This window comes from Prunus mume, linkage group LG1 (genome assembly GCF_029339155.1).
Source record: "Prunus mume cultivar Tortuosa linkage group LG1, ASM2933915v1, whole genome shotgun sequence".
In the NCBI taxonomy this organism is placed as follows: Eukaryota; Viridiplantae; Streptophyta; class Magnoliopsida; order Rosales; family Rosaceae; genus Prunus; species Prunus mume.
The window spans coordinates 12074815-12092596 of record NC_142698.1 but is presented as its reverse complement, the minus strand read 5'-3'; the positions used below and the strand labels follow the sequence as shown (position 1 = coordinate 12092596).

Here is a 17782-nt window from a genome sequence, read left to right as displayed (position 1 = left end):
CAATTGATGCACCTAATAATAATAATAATATTTTATTTTATTATTGGGGAACAAAATTCCTATCCGTAAGGAATAAAGTCATGATGAGAATGATATGATGCGAGCTAGCATTAGTTTTTCAAATAACTAAAATTCTATTATTCTCATTAGTGTAACGGTTTATAGTAATTGCTTTTTTAGATAAGGTTTTAAGTTCAAGTCCTAACATACATATAATGTATGTGAATTTAATATATTATCGTCCGTCTCAATAGAATAGATTATAAAAACATATGTGTAGATATATTATTCATAAGCAATATAAATGTTTTGGAGTCAGAGAGATTGTACTATAAAGTATTAAATTGAGGCAGTGTTATTAAGCTAAGCTGTTAAACAACGGCTTCTTTCTTTACTGCTTTTTATTAATTCCCTTGGCATGTGGGTTCCCTCAAATTATTTACTCTCACAACACAAAGGACGCCCAGCTCATGTGTATCACTTACACATTTGCTCACCAAATTTGGTGTCTAGTGGTACGGAATGACACAACTTTAGCTGTTAGCGAGGAGGACTCTTTATAGTAGGAAGTTGGAACAATGAACAATCCCTCTCTTGGTCTTGTAAGTTTGATGTATATTGTTTGGTTTTTTTAAGATTGATGATTGTCTAACATGATACCAGACTCTTCTTTGCACGTGGCTGTATTGCATGGTACATAATAGGGTTGCAGCTGCATGTCTGTCTTTCTCCTCCTATCCGTCGACCTCTTCACATGCAAGATTAGCATGCATATGAAAGAGTGTAAACTTTTTTTGTTTTTTTGTTTTTGGAGCCAAACGAGAGAGAGTGCCAACTCGATATGCATAATGCATTCATTTCCAACAGTTATAGCATTCGTTTCTCATTTAAAAAAAAGTATAACTTCAAAATGGGACTAATAGAAACAAAGGTAATGCTAGACTTATCGTATTTATATACCAAACTGTGTATCACCTATTACAGAAATGATGCACAATGCAATACGAAAATATGATAAACTTAACATTTTCCGACAACATATTATCATTCAGTAGAGTGTGTCTGGCAACAATAAGCGACTCAATGGTTTGGGGTTTAAAGCTTTGCATACTTCCACGTGCGCAAGTACTAGCCTCTCAACGTGTATGCATGGATTCTTAACAATAAGAAAAATGGGCTTACAATTTTGACCCAAACACGAGGCCTTAAAGGCCGATGCTTGATTTTTGCATTCTCAGTAACAGGATAAGGCAGGGCTACAAGAACTTTCATGTAATAAAAATGCTATATAATAGGGGATGCTACATGGTATTTCAAGCCAATCATGTACTGTAATATATAAAAAATTAAAACACAACGATAATGTCTGATTATTTGCAATGACGGATCCAATATTTTAGAATGGATTAAGTTGGATTTACCTTACAAAGAAACTCAACGGCATGAGCAATTTTTATTGATAATAAAAAATAATACATCTAGGTAGGGAGGACATAATGAGTCATACCCCTCAAAAGACATCTAATACATAAGATAGAAGCTAATAAATAAATAAATAAATAAATAAAACATGCAATGTAAATACAAAATAAAACAATTTGAGTTATTTTTTTAATTATTATTTTGGTTGTGTGTAGTATTATGGGCGATAGCCCATATAGCTCCCAACATAGATTCACCGCCCCTGATTGTTCGGGATGCCGGCAGTGTAGCATATGAAAGTTAGAATACATACCGCCACAATGACATCTCCGGTGCATATGCGTTTTATTCTCAGAATAGCCCTGGTTCCATAACCGAAACTTACATTAGTGTGCAAATTTTCCAGAGCAACAAGTGTCCAGCTCCAGACCTATAAAACATAAAAAGACAAGGGTCCAGCTGGATGGCAAGAAGATTGATGCCTACTAATTTGTAATCTTCCATTTCATGAATATCAGTCATTTTTACTATGGCTTGTGTACTTATACAACCGCATTCCTTTGCGTTGCATCTCACACACGGCAGGGAACAAACAATTACAGCTAATTACACAAACTCCTGACAGTCTTAACTATCTTCCAACTACCATACTCAGCTGCTAGCTACATGCTTTCTTGCTTTGCTTGCTGGCAACTGCAACAGCTTATTTCTTTTGACCGCCGCTGCTTGATTCCTGACTGATAGCTACCTATGATCAAATACAGCCTGCCTAAATAAAAAGAATCAGCAACCCCAACGCCCATATGCAGATTCTTTCTTACCTTCAACTGAAAAAAGGAAAAAAAACACTACACGCAGTGGTTTAAAAAGATATCATCAGTTGACACTGATATAAGTAAAAGTTCTTTAACATTTTGCTTTTGTCGACAGATATACAGCATGTAAGTGTGGGGATGTTTTCAAAGTTTTCAGATAAAAAAGAAAATGAACCTGTATTTAATTTACCTCCAGATACAACATGACTTCACTCCACTTCCTCAATGCTCTAAATCTGTCTACACCAGATTCATGTCTTAACCCTTCTTAAGCCCAACAAATCTTGCCGGACTAAACCGACTGAGATCTACAATGCTAGCTTTCCCATCCAGCACAAGCTCAGACACAGCAGCTCCAGTGGCAGGACCATTCAGAATCCCCCAACAATTATGCCCAGTAGCCACATAACACCCCTTAACCCCTGGCACCTCCCCAATCAGAGGGACACCATCATCAGTACAGGGCAGGAAACATGCTTGCTCTGCTTTCACCTGTGCCTCTCCTTCTCTCAAATGGCTTGACACACTGCTTGCCACCCTTTTCAGCACCTCTATCGACTCCGGATTGCCCACTATTTGCTCCGGATCATCCGGTATCTCTGCCTCTGCGGACATCCCACACACATACACCTCACCTGCAATCCACAAATCCAATCAACCATTCAGTCACTAAACTTGAAAAAGGTTTTGCTAATAGATCATGCCAGATTAGCCCTTTTGAAGTTGAAGCATTGTTATGAAACGCCAGGCATTGTCTTGTTGGAAATTTTCAACCAGTTTTAGTTTGCAAGCATACTAGGTTTAAGATACCCAGATGTGAGTACTGAACAAAATGTATACTTCTTCAGATTACTTTAACATGTTAATCAAATGATTTGAAATATGGATACCCAGATAAGAAAAAATGATCAGAATGTGTTAATTTTTTCCGAATCAAATAAGTTGAAATAGTTTGATCATTGTAAAATGTCAATCGAAGGTTGGAACTTTGGTACCTGTGGGGCGAGGGTACACTTCTGGGTCCAAGGGCTTTCCTCCTTGAGACGGATAGTAACTCAGGAAAAGCGCATGAGGGGTTATAGCCTCAGGTTCTTTAGGCTCCAACACAATGCTATGAGCCTTTATACCGTACACTCTGAACAACGACGACAACAGCTCAAATTTCCCACACCATGGCCCCAGCGCCAAAACGACAGCGTCCGAGTCAATCACTCGTCCTCCCTCCAAAACCACCGAGTTCACTCGCCCATTGTCCACTCCCAAGTGCTCCAATTTCCCAATCACCACGTCGACGCCATAATCCTCCGCCGCCTTCGAAATCAAGGTCCGGGTAAAGAGCTGAGGATGGACCTGGGCCGTGGTCTCCGTGGTTCCGATGGTTCTCGGACTCCGACCCGGCCCATCAACCCAAGACGGCAAAGCGGACTTTCCGGATGGTTTCGAGCTCTGAGACTCAGTGACGGTGAGGCTGAGAGTGGTGAGGGATCGGTAGCCGTAAGAATTGGGGCCGTCGAGTTCTTGAGCAAGCGAACGGTGGAGGTTGAAGCTGGCGCGGGCGAGGGAACTGAGGGGCCCGCCGTCGCACCAATCGAGGGCGAGGAAGCCGCCGGCTTTTCCGGAGGCAGCGCAAGCCACTGAGGATTTCTCGACGAGGGTTACGGCGGCGCCGCTTTTGGCTAAGAAGTAGGCGGTGCATACGCCGATGACGCCGCCGCCGCATACGACGACTCGTTTCGGGTGGTGAAGGTCCATTGGCGATGATGCTGATGAGGACGACCGGATAAAGTTTCTTTTGTAGCTTCGGGTATGTCGGAGAAATGGAGATACTGTTGGTGGTGAGGTTAAAAGCGGTGATGCCACCGCCATATGGCGCATACTGTGTGTGTCAGTGGCTCACTGGTTTGTTTGTTATGAGCCGAAATGTGGGCTTAGTTGAGCCAAAGAGAGACACAAACAAAAAGAGGCCCAATTTTAATGGCTCAGTCTTAGCCCAATTGCATTTATTTTCTAGTGGCAAAGGAGGTCCAGTTTGAGTTTCTGAAAATACAAATTCTAAGGCGGTCTGGACAACACTAGATTGGGCTTTCTATGTTGGATAGAGCTTGTTGACGTAAAACTCGGATTTGAGTCATGTCCTATTGAGACCTACGTCCATTCCAAAATCTTTATTGGTTGCACCAAATATAGGCGACGATTCTAATCCAGTTTGATTGGAATAATTATGTCTAGATCGATCCACCAAACGAGGTCTTTAGGTCATGTTTGTTGATTAAGATTGGGTTGAATTAAGAGGTAGAATTGGATTGCATTCAACTATATCGGACACTAGTCCAATAATGTGTGTGGTACTACACATGATTATGGGGTTGGATTAATTGAAATGTGCTATGACCTGGCTTAGTAGGATTAGACATACTTAGTCTGACTTAATCCCAAAATTTTGGTAGGATTAATTGAAATGTGCTACTACATTTGGCTTTAATATGATTAGACATAGTCCAATTCATGGTATTTTTAGGCCACCAGACATTTGACTATGATTATGAATCCTATACAATTATATAATCCAACTCACTAAACAGTTTTTTAATGTTATAAATGGACTAGCTTTGAAGATAAATCAAGCATTAATACGAGACTAGAATAGTAAAATTCGTCGATTCACAAGTCGTAACTCACAAATGGCATGAGATAGTAGATTGAAGGTTTTGTGGTCTCATTGAATTTTAAATTCAAATGTGCTTTAGGATGCTCTGCGGGAGCGTCTTTTTTATCGCTTTAATAATAACTTCACACCTATTTGTCTGATTATGGGCATATTATAGCATATTATATAATGCAATTATTTTGCAGACAACAGTTATCTTGGAACAAGATTTATTGAACAAACATAATTAGTAGATACTGAGAAAATAATTGTTCTTAAAAAAAAAAATTAAAGAGAAATTATAGAATATTACAGTAGTATGGTCACGTGATAGTATTAATATCCACTAATATCATAACACGTGTAAAAGATGTACAACGTAACCGTACTACTGTAGTATTCTATAATCTCTCTTTTTAAGTGAGTATGTCAAGTCCAAAATTATTGTGCATTTTCTTTTCTGCCATTATTTTGCAGGTTGAATTCAAACAATTTAGAGTGAGTGAGCTCTAGTGGTCTACCAATAGATGAAGAGCTTTCGGCCAATGGGGTTGGCCGCGATCAAAATTTCTTACTCTTTACCTTTTGTTTGATTTTAATAAATAATCAAACATAATTACATGTACCTTCAGATCTATTATTATCTTTTTAAACCTACAGAAAAAAAGAAAAAAAAAAGAAAAAAAAGAAGCAAAGTCAAGCAGGAATAATGTAGGGTGGCCATGCCTCAACTACATACTTTCAAATCAATAGGAAAAAAATGGAAGTAAGCAGTTAGAAGTCGCAATCAAGAAACACAGAAACAGAGAGAGAAGGAAAAAAAAAAAGAAAGTCCAATAATTATAAAGCCCAGCAGCGGCCACAAACGAACAAGAAATTAAGAACCATCCTAACTGAAGAGATAGCAAGCACATCATAGACCCTACATTCCCAAACAACACAAAGAATCGCAGACGACCCTACAAGGACCAAACCCACCGTCCAATAACAGACCTCAAAAAAATCATCATTACCAAGTTTTGGTGATGTTAGGCGGCTTTCTTGACTTGTTAACAGTGTTTACCACTAATTGGTCTCCAACTAAGTTTTTTCCATTACCACTCGAAAGAAGAAAGCGAACGAGTTCAACAACTTTGCTATATGCGATTCAGATTAATAACGTAATAACATAATATGTCAGACGGAAATGATAACTTTTTTGACAATTTAACTATACGTGATTCGGATTGATAACATGATAACATAACATGTCAGACTAATAATAACTTCTTCGACATGATAACATGATATGGAAATTGCAATGTGAACGGTTTGGGCCGTGAAACATTTTGTTTGCCTATTTTGACTTAAAACTGAAAGCTTGGTTCTGAGTTGTGGATATGATCGTTTTCAAAAGAAAGGCCATATTTGTTATTAACTCTCATAATTACACTGGATATATGGACATTTTTGGATTTTTTTTATTATTTGGGCAACCGGCCATGAGCGTGCAGCTTATAAATACACTGACCTCCGACCTAACCCAAGGCCCCAACACAAGGGTTCAGAGGGCTCCATGCGTTTGACAAATACCCAAATCATCGGGGCGGTTAGGGCCCTCTAATATTCTGGTGCAGCTCCTTCTTTAACATATATTTTTTTAAAGGTATATTTGTCTTTTTCTATAATATTCTCAATTCCCTTTAAATTAATTAGGATATTCTACTGCTTTTTTAATTAGAGAAAAAAGAAAGCAAAGAATTGAGTTAATTAGTCATTCATACGTGATAGCATATTACACATATTTATATGCATTAACGGTTGACAATCACATGTGCAGGTATTCGTTTGTCCTCAGCATCCCTTCGGCCACTCATAATTTAAGGATGCGATAAAATGAAAATGGCATCCCCGCTGACCTCATGCTATGAAAAGGGCATCCCCTACAAGAGGAAAGTGCGAATACTGCAACCATTAAATGTATGATGTATCTAAAACATTATTTGGAGACAGCCTTATGGAAGGTACAGTACTTGATAAAAAAGGAAGGATAAATCCAATGCCATAAATTAAGGGGCATCAAATGTTGCTTAGATTCCATCAATGTGTGCTTGGTTGTAGTAGGAAGGGAAGGCCACCAAGTTTTAAGTTGGGAATAAAGGAGAAAAAGGAAGATGGATTATATTAGCAAAAGTAATCCGCATAAATGCTTAATCAATCATAAGCTTGAACTTAGCCTTGCAAGGTGTGCTTCAATAATCATATATTTATCCTTATAATTATTGTAATCTTCAGCTAGTAATTTAGTATGAGAAAGAGAGAGACTTAATGACAACCCCACTCACAAGACTTGTTAATCTCATATTAAATTATGGATTATATCATTATTCCCTCAATGTCATACATAATGCCATACAACTGTAAAATTTAACCTTAAAGTATGGGCGTGATGATCATAGGTAGGCTCAATCATGGTAGAATTAGCTTCTAAACAAGTCCAATCATAGTTTTAAGCTAGGGTCATTCTACAATGTTTAGAGCATCTTCAAATTGACGTTTGTTGACTTACGTGGCAATTTGAAAATCCGAAGTAACTTATCAATTCTAAAGAGAGAGAAAGATATTCCAGCTTTGATGATTGAGTTTGACAAGATTATTAGAGAGAGTTTTGATGATATGACTCACCTATTTTAGTATTCTAAAGCTGTTGAAGATGCTCTAAAAAAATAATTCCTCGAGATATTTGAAACTGTTAGGTAATTTTCAGAATATGGTTAGGCCAAGCTCAAAATATAATAAAATGGTTTGGGCAACGTTTGATTGAAAAAGGTTTATGACTACTTTATGAATGAGAAGATGAAGATGAAGATGAAGATGAAAGGGGAGTGGAGGTAATTTTCAACGGGGAACAGGATCCAATCAATTATATATTTTGCCATCTGTTTGCATGATCAGATGAATATATTATATATATTTAACTTTACACTTCAATGGGTTTGACCATCCCTATCATATCTACACGTCAATTAAGTATAGTTTTGATAAGCAGTCGTTACTCATTAGATGAAAAACAGTATGATTAATCTCCCAAATTGGATTACACCTGTTCTTTGAAAGCACGATGTGTAAAAATCTCAATTTTGTTAGAGTCTAATTAAAATTACTTTTGTAAGCAAGCATTTCTGCTCATAGGCTTTATGGTAGTTGCTTCTACAGAAAAATCTTTTATGACTCATAAATACTTTTAAGTTCATTTTTTCTTCTGCCAAATAGTATTAAAAAAACGCTTCAGTTGTCAAAAAACGCTTTTTAGCCGAACCAAAATCTGAGGCAAATAAACTCATATAATTCATGTATTGGCTTATTTTAGATGGGTTGGATCGTTGAAAAAAAATCAAGGGTGCTCCTCAAATAATTTTTATTGAAGGAATTCCTCAATAAAAAAGGACTATATAAAGATTTTTTAGCCCTTAATTTTATTTTTTTGCTAGTTAAATATAAAACCATTCAAATTTTTGATTGCCGTTGAGTTGAATGTAGAAAAACAACAAAAACAAATTCCACAATGAGAACAATGGGGTTTTTCCCCATGGCCTACCATGATAATTAATGAACCAGAATTATTAGAAGCAATTGTCAAGTATGTATATAAATACAGAAGAAAAGTATGAAAAAGTAGGACCTATAATACATGCACATTTCTATGTCAAACAAACCAAGCAAATGCAACCAAAAGCAACAAAAGTGATAAAGATAGAGTAATTGGGTGAGCCATCAATTATGTATCTCTCAGGGTCCCCTCCTCCCAGCAGCAACCAGTGCCATTAAAACAGTCTCAAGAGATGTCCTTTTTTTTCTTTCTTTTTTTGTGCTAGACTACTAGTCAATTGGTTTGGGAGATGGCAATTTCAAATTTTTGTCTTTATTTTAAAGAAATAAGAAAAAAAAAATATGGTTTTTATAATCGCACTACATCTTTGTAAAATGATAAACTATAAATTGAAAGTTCTCGGTTCTAGTCGTAGTATGTGATGAGTTTAGTATGTTATCTCTATTCTCAATTAAAAAAAATCCTTTAAAAAAAATTATAAACCAAAAGCAAATTGAACCACACAACTTTTTAGTTTATACAGTTATGCAGATAAAGTATAGAACCCATCACATCACATCCTACCTAACATATTCAACACACCTTTGCCCCAAAAAAATAAAAAAAATCAACACACCAATTATATATCAATTTTCAGCGTTAAAAAATCGAATAATAAAATTAATAATACTAAAAAACAACGAAGTCTTAAAATTCTAAATTTCAATTAATTACATGTGTTTCTATGGGAATTTACCTGGGAAATAAATTTTTATGAACTGCTTGCAAGCAATGGCTAAAACGGTGTCGTTGCGAGCGCAAGGACATGCATGTACGACATAACAAGAGATGTGGTACGATGGAGGATAGCGGGAATCATGGGCATGAAATCATCTCCACTTGACACAAATCCCGAAGCAACCAAAACCCAAAGACCCAAAACCCGAAACCAAAAAGAGATGCTGTCTTTTTCGAGAAACCCGCCAAAAGTTACTATAAACACCCAAAAAATTAAAATACAAAACCCCCCCAACAAATGCGTTTTAGCTGGCAACCCCCCTCTTGACGTGGCCTCCCTTCTATTCTTATCTCAACTGACGCTTCCAAAGCAGACGGCAACCTCAAAAAAAAGCAAGAAGAAGAATTTTCTTTAATTTACGAATTGGATAAAAATGTTTGGGTTATGTTGGTGCCACGTCACGGGACAAAGGACGGAGGAGTGGTGGGGCCGGGTTCAACAACCTGATGATGTGGTGGAAAGAAGTGGGGGGAACTTGGGCTCAGGGGCTACGATGCTTAGGACGGGGGACTTGTCTCTGTGTCGGAGCTTGACTCGAACAATCAATTCGGGTGCACACGTGGCACCGGTTAAAGATCAACGTGTGTGTCGTCTATGTTTTCGTAACAACTGTCATGTTTGTCCGTTTTTCATACGGTGCCTACTTTGCCTAGAACGCTCGTTTTCCACGTGATCCGAGTGCTGATCTGATTAATAATTCAGGAGAGAGAGGTTTTGTTATATGCGGCCGGCTACGGATTTCTTGCTTTTGAAATTTTATATTTTCGTTTGGTTACAACAAGTTATACGTTACGCCAGCGGATTTTAATTCGGTGGAAAAATGCTTTGATTTATCCTTTGTTTGAATGAGAGAAAATAATTTGGAATTTAGCTACAAGTTGGGGATTTAAGTTGAGAAATTGACAATTTTGTTTTAGAACTTAAGCGCGAATTTATTAAACGACGCATTAAAAATAGTAAAATTGAGATATCAAATTTCCGAGTTTAATTTCCACCAAAATAAGCGTCATTTCACAATTTCCATAATGTGGGAATTCATATTTTCCAGTGTGCTAAAACTTACATAACAAAAAGAAAAGGCCAAACTTTTCATTTAAAAAAAAAAAAAGCCCCAAACTTATTATTAAAAATAAAAGGCCAAAAGCCTATGATAAAACCCTGGAAAAACATAGATTGCGAGCCTTGTCGCTTAAAGCCATCATAAAAAAGTTGCGAGTCAGAGAAGTAAGAAGAAGGAGTTACACGTCTCTTTGGATCAAATCTGAAGGTTAGTCTTCAAGCCTCTCTCCTTCAATTTATGTTTTTTCTATTTTAGGGTTACCATATTTTTTGAATGCCTATCAAAATTCGGTGTTTCTGGCTAAATTTATGAATATGTTATCAATGGGTTTTGTGATCTTTGTGGCACTATGGCTGGATTTTGGAAAGTTTTAACAAAATACTCTATGCCCCTGAATATTGGTGTGTGATTTGTGTTTATGATGCAGCTATGTATTTGTTTTCTAGCCTTATCGCTTTGTGTGATGCTTTTGTCTTCTCCGCTTTCTATATGCATTGTTTTATAATTTTATTGGATTGTTACAACTGTTAGTCTGTTGTGTTTGGCTTTTCATGTCATGTAGTGAGTTATAACTAAATCAGAAAGTAAAATTAATTCACACATATAAATTGTGCATCAAATTCTTCTAATATTCTTCCGACGAAGAAAAGAGGTGTTGTCAAAGATGTTATTGCTTATTCGATTGCTAGAATGGCTTTATCATTTAAAGATTTTATCCATGCTGATACTAATAACCTTGATCCATCAGAGGTATATGCTGAAGTACAAGCAGTACAAGGTTTTAGTGAAAATGAACATCATCCTTAATGACAAACAATTTCAGATGCTAAAGACACTCCCAATTAAGAAAAAAGAAGAAGAGAGTATGTAGCTGATGTTTATTGCACGTGGGGAGTGATTTGGTTTGCTAATATGTCTGTTTGTTTAAGTTGAGTTATTTGGTTCATCAAACGATATGTTATTTTATACTTCGAGGAATACCTTCTATGTCGATTATCAGTTTTTTTTTCTTTTGAAATATTTAATTTTTGTCATTTACAATTTACATGAGCTATCAAAACATTGAAAATTTTAATTTCTGTCATTTAAAAAATGCGACATTTATAAATCCAAATACTGAAATATTCAATTGCCAGAAATTGAAATGACGGAAATCTAAATTATGTAATTTTAGAATTTTATGTGATTTGCAATTCCTTCATCCAAATGAATAGAGATCAGAGATTTCATCTTTGGTTCGAATTCTCATGACATCAATTGTGTGTATGAGAGAAATCTATTTCCCTCTAGTTTAGACTATCGTTTGTACTAAGGAAAAAGTAAATTACAAGGTACATGAAGTCATATATATTTTCTTTTTCAAAACTTTTTCCTCCATAAAAATTTATACGACTACTATACTAAATCTAGACTTAAACGTTCCATAGTTTTAACAAGGTTAATGTGGACACAATGGGTTTGAAGTTGTAACTCTAACTTCTTTTATGATATCAAAGTCCAGTTATCTTGTTTAAACTACAACACAAATTTGAGCTTAGTGAAGGAGATGTCCTTTACAAATAAGGGCATTACACTTATGAGATAAGTTCAGTAGGTATATCAAATTAGGCAAGTTGTACGAGAGATATTTCCTTACAAATAGAGGCAGAAAATTCCTTGGGGAGGTTGGAATATGCCCCTATATTGCTTACAAATAAGGACATTATTGTTTAATTTATCTTTGAAGGAGATGTCCTTACAAATAAGGACATTGTTGTTCAGTTTCTCTATGAAGGAGATGCCCTTACAAATAAGAACATTTTATTTTTGAAAAGTAATTCAATAATTGAAATTGTTCATTTTTTAGGATATCATCCAAGGATTATCAATACAAAAGATCATTTAAGTCGAAAATTATTTAACCATTTGATTATCGACATTTGGTTTCATTTGAACAATAAGCAAATATTATGTTTATTATCACAAGGTGTGGTGCGGTTGACAAACTGTCATATTTAGCTGGCGAGTTACATAGTACCTCAATGGTAAGGATTCAAAATCAATTGAAAGCACTTTGTGACCACAAATACTATTATTTTGACCCTTTAAGATCCCCATCTCGTTTATATAAACATACACCATTAAGGATAAACAACCAACTTCCCGATTCTCAATCCAGATGTACTTAGATTTGAGATGGGGAAAACACACTATTATTGCAAGATAATGGACCGACCATGTCAATTTTTAATTACAGTATAAGTTTATAACTTGCAAAAACAAATAAAAATAAAAATTAGTAAGAGTATTTATATATACGTAAAGCTGTGCCTAGGTAACGTGAGGATGATTGTACGATTTGTACCATTTATTTAGCGACACATTTAAACTTGGTATTTGTTTAAATCTGAGGATTATTTTTAGGCACCCTAGAAACATGTGTCTAATAATTATAAGCAGGGTGGCGGGGTTCTATTTCTTAATCCGGTAACGCAAGATTTCCTTGTTGCTTCTGAGGATGCAAGCCGCACGTGTGTTCCCTATACCCGATGCGCCAACACGTGATAAAGTCACAGTTGCACATGCCCTCCATGACGGTTTAAGATAAAACTAGGATTTTTCTTTTTTCCTTCTTGTTTTTCAGTTTTTTCTACACTAAATAAAAAAACAAAAAAACAAAAAATATACTAAAAATGAAGCGGGTGCCATTATGATTGGTGACCAAATCTAAGAGAGAGGGAAATATTTTATTGGACATGATTGAGCTTGACTCTTCCATGATCTAACTTGAAAACTAATTCACGATTTCGGAGACACAGGTTCTATCCGGCAAAGGTTTGATCGATAAAAATGACGGTATACGTTATTGAATTTCATTACTACATATCTATTTGTTATGACGTTTTTTTTAACCTACTTGGACCAAAAACAAGACTTATTTTTGCGACTAACACATGATAAATTTTTTAAATTTTTGACTTCACATACGTATGAAATGAAAAACTATCTTAACTTCACATTATAAAAAGTGGAATGCCAGCTATTTTGTGAATACTATTACTAATACATGTGAAATTATTTTGACTTTGCATACGTATAGAATGAAAAACTATCTTAGCTTCACATTACAGAAAGCTGAATGCCAACTATTTTTATTCTGAACGTAAGTTTAAAATTCTACAAAAAGAGAAATGTCAACTACTTCGCATACGTTATGTGTATTTCACTCGCACATAAATTTAAGCATTGTATGTAAGATATTAATATTTTACTTGTAAAGAGAATAATAATTTTTTTTTCTTCTCTAAACACGTTAAAAATTGGCTTCCATTTAAGAAAAATACTTACATAGAAACGAACTTCTACATTTCTACTAATAATAGTTTGACATATGTGTAACTTTTTACGCATTTGTCAAATCATGATTACAAAAAGAATAGTATTGAAAGAGGCAAGCACTCTCCTCTGGTTAAACTTGGATGGAGCTGAGTGGTGGAAATTTGTTTGAAAGCAATACCAGCTGCATGGCACTATATATGTAAGGTCATTCAAAGCTTTAATATTCAACTATAATTTTTATATAAAAAACATAATTGAACTGATAATTATTTATTAAAAAACCCATCCTGTCCTCGACAACCACCATACAGATAGAAACAGAGCATTAGGTAGTAGGTACTACGTACGAGTAACAGAAACAGATACGGGGGGAGATCTCTCTTCATCCCTTCCATTTCTTTCATTTCCTTAATTACTCATTAATTAATTTAATCCTCTTATCAGTCCACAATCAATGTTCAATCTGTGTGTGCATCCCCGTGTGATCGATGATTTGATTCAGCAGAAGCTTCAACTTTAAAATTAATGACACTCTAATTGAAGTTAGAGTAGTTAATTATGTTTAATTAGCTCTACTTAATTAATTAAAGCGGAGGAGAGAGGAGGAAGAGGAAGGTGAAAAGAAAGTGCGTGCTGCTTCTTAGGAGTTCGCTCGAAGCCTCATCATCATCGTGATTAGCGAGTGTTCCGTACATTTCTATGAGTAATATATACTTATAGAGAGAGAAAGAGAGAGGGGGGGCTTGGGTTGGGGGTTATGTCGGTGGGTGAGGGGGAGGCCGTTAAGGAGGAGAGAGAGAGAGATGAGATGAATCAGACGATGATGGTGGTGGCAGGTTCACAGCCTGGCCTGATGGGATGGCGCGTAATCATTGGCGCTCCCATTCGGCCTTTTCTTGTCGTCTTCTGCCACCTCAACCTCCCTTTCTTTTAAATTTTGTTTTAAAATTTTATGTTTGAAAAGGAAAAATAAAAATATCCCACACACGAAATGCTCTACAGCCTGGCTTTCCCCAGTCAAACTCACACCCAACCCAACCCAACCGTTATCAACTTATCATTCATCGTTATCCCTCAACAATTATTATTTTATTTATCCTTATTTTTTTTATTTATATAGTAAAGTTCAAAACCTGACGTAATTTATGGCTCGAAAGTGTTTGGCTTTTGCCACAAAAAACTTCCACAATAGTAAAAGCATGCGTGCAAAACCAGAACGCTCCCAATCCCATCGCAAAGAGTCGTAACCAACTTGATGCCTCAATTTAAATCCCAACAAAAAAGTTTGTAACCCAAGTCGTTAAAAGTAATTATTTTGCCCCCGATTTGAGTGCAGTGGTCAAATTATTCCTTTTTAAATCTTCCATATATAAAGCAAAAGATAGAAAATGGTGAAGCATTCAAAATATCAGAAAATATAATTGGTTAATTTAAATATTATTAATTAAAATTATTAATTAAATAATAATATGATAAATTCATATTTTTTATATTAAAAAAATAAAAATAAAAGAAAAAAATAGATTATAAATTATATTTTTATGAAATACAACTACCCATTATATTTTTTAATTCTAAAATAAATTTAATTTTTTTAAAAATAACCTCTCGTAGGCGCGAAAGTATGTGCAAAGATGTTAGTATGAATTAAAAAAAAAAAAAAATCCAAATGTGCGCTAATTAAATTAACTATTAGCCTGATTTTTATTTTTATTTTTAAAATTTTAAAAGAGAGAGACACTCAACTCAATTGTGAGTAAAGCAGACGCTCCATTCTGCATTGTCATTAAAGAAGTAAATAAAGCAAGAAAGAAAGAAAAAAGAAAAGCAAAGCCTAGGAAGAAGAGAGTGATGTTATGCAAATCAGTGCAGTTTGGATTTGACGCGTGTCCCTTCGCCAGCTGTATTCCAAACCCTCCCAACCTCCTCCATTTAACCGATTGCCTCCAACAAGCGGTGCCGCTTACTCCTACAAACCTCCAAACATCCAAACCACTAACAACCCCTTCACCTGCTCAACCGGTCACCCCCACCTCCCACTCTCTGTTATAAAATCCCCCTCACCCCTCTCTCCTTCCTGTTTTTTCCTCCTCCTTCAGCCCAAAACCAAAAGATCTCTCTATTTTCGTAACTTCAAATTCAAAATTGGAGAGAAATAAATTGAGAGAGGGAGAGAGAGAGAGAGATAAGAGATTGACTTGCACTTCTGATGGCAGTGAGCAGAAAAGATATGGATCGGATAAAGGGTCCATGGAGCCCCGAAGAGGACGACGCTCTGCAGAGGCTGGTACAGAAGCACGGTCCTCGTAACTGGTCCCTGATCAGCAAGTCGATACCCGGTCGGTCCGGCAAGTCGTGCCGGCTCCGGTGGTGCAACCAGCTCTCCCCTCAGGTGGAGCACCGTGCCTTCACGCCAGAGGAAGACGACACCATAATTCGGGCCCACGCCCGCTTTGGCAACAAGTGGGCCACCATCGCCCGCCTCCTCAACGGCCGAACCGACAACGCCATCAAGAACCACTGGAACTCCACGCTCAAGCGTAAGTGCTCCGATATCGGCGTCGTTTTTCCCGGAGGAGGTGTAGGCGGAAGCGGAGGCTACGATGGTCATTTCCTTCATGACCACGAGCAGCCGCCGCTTAAGCGATCGGTGAGTGCCGGGTCGGGCATGCCCGTTTCCACCGGGCTTTACATGAGCCCGGGTAGCCCGTCCGGTTCAGATATGAGCGACTCCAGCGTAGTACCGGTTATGTCTCTGTCCGAGTGCCACGTGTACAGACCCGTGGCGCGATCTGGAGGGGTTCTGCCGCTAGCGGAAACGACGTCGTCTTCTAACGACAACAATAGTAACAACGTAAAACAGAAGGAGAACGATCCTACGACTTCACTGTCTCTGTCGCTGCCCGGGGTTGACTCGGGCGAGGTGTCGAACCGGGTGGCGGCAATCGAGTTGACTCAGGCGCCGGTTCCGGTTCCGGTTCCGGTTCCGATTCCGATTCAGAATCCGGTTCCAGATCCGGCTCCGGCTCGGGCTCCGTTTCAGAATATACCGGTGGAGTTGTTGGCGGTGATGCAGGGGATGATAAGGAAGGAGGTGAGGAGCTACATGGCGGGGTTGGAGCAGAGTGGGATTTGTATGCAGCAGGCTGCTAGTAACGATGGGTTTAGGAATGTTGCTGTAAAGCGAATTGGGGTTAGCAGGATCGAGTGAGAAAATTGACGAGAAGTTGGGGAGTTTTTGGGAAATTCAAATTCAGTGAAGGAATGAATGAATGAAGCTCAATGCAAAAGCTAAGGGCTTTTTGGACGGAGTAGTTGACTAGTTAGTGAAAAAATGATGATGAAAAGATATGGTGGAAGTTGAAGCTGGGAAGTGAAAAATAACTGGGCTTGTGTTGTTTTTTTTTTCCTTTTGCTTTCTTTGGGTTTAATTATTAGGGGAAATAATAATTATGGTCAATGTACAGAGAGAGAGAGAGACGAGGGAGGGAGAGTAATGAGAGAGACTGAGATGCGGAAGAAGAGATGGTGTTGGAGAAGAGAGAGGTCTGAAAGTGGGCATCCAATCCAAGAGGGAAGGGAACTTTTGGGCCTTGTTCATCGAAAAACAACATGCAACTTAATTAAAAAAAAAAGAAAGAGAAAGAAAAATGAATCCTCCAAATTTCAATCTTTTTTCTCGTCGTCTTTAATATATTGGGTTTATTTTTTCCTGCTTATGTTATATAATCTGAAATAAGTAAAAAGGAAAAAAGGGTTCTGACTGAGTTCTGAGCCACCTGTTTAAAGATCCAAACTAAAAAGCAATAAGACCCAAAAACCACCAAACCGAAACAGTCTGCCACACAAAAGAAGTTCTATCCGGTAAGTCCGTACAAAATGTAGAGGCCATTTCAGTAATCCTGAACCACGATTCTTCAGACTGAAAAAATAGAGGGGGGTCTTTGTGTGACAGCTAATGGCCTAGTACCTACCCTATAATACAACAGAAGAGGTGCGCGACCAGTCTAAGCAAAACAAGAGAAAAAAAGTTTAGTCTTTTTATCGTTTTTCAGTTTTGGTGGGGAGAACGATTCACTACGCGTTTGCTTCTTGGGTAAGGAAAAATCTCTCTTTTCAAATTAATGTCTCGGGTGGTACAAAAATTTGTGGC

At 37.1% G+C, this 17782-nt stretch overlaps 2 protein-coding genes across 6 annotated transcripts; one reads left to right on the top strand and one right to left on the bottom strand.

The window, feature by feature from the left end:
- Positions 1-1422: 1422 nt before the first annotated feature.
- On the bottom strand, positions 1423-4142 carry LOC103337391 (FAD-dependent oxidoreductase family protein). 5 transcript variants are annotated; one of them, XR_016122428.1, is made up of 3 exons: positions 3233-4142; positions 1905-2872; positions 1423-1784 (listed from the first exon to the last, which is right to left on the bottom strand). XR_016122428.1 is itself a non-coding variant. In XM_008240564.2 (2 exons), exons 1-2 carry the CDS (start codon positions 4110-4112, stop codon positions 2496-2498), a joined length of 1257 nt encoding a protein of 418 aa, XP_008238786.2. In that variant the 5' UTR covers positions 4113-4142; the 3' UTR covers positions 1898-2495. The 5 variants fall into 5 exon arrangements, 1 of the variants encoding a protein (XP_008238786.2); XR_514502.2 differs by lacking the exon at positions 1423-1784 and having other exon boundaries at positions 1898-2249; positions 2428-2872; XR_514504.2 differs by lacking the exon at positions 1423-1784 and having other exon boundaries at positions 1898-2187; positions 2428-2872.
- Positions 4143-15602: 11460 nt separating this feature from the next.
- On the top strand, positions 15603-17301 carry LOC103337666 (transcription factor MYB73). Its single transcript, XM_008240838.2, has one exon. The coding sequence runs from the start codon at positions 15839-15841 to the stop codon at positions 16838-16840; it is 1002 nt and encodes a 333-aa protein (XP_008239060.2). The 5' UTR covers positions 15603-15838; the 3' UTR covers positions 16841-17301.
- Positions 17302-17782: the final 481 nt, after the last annotated feature.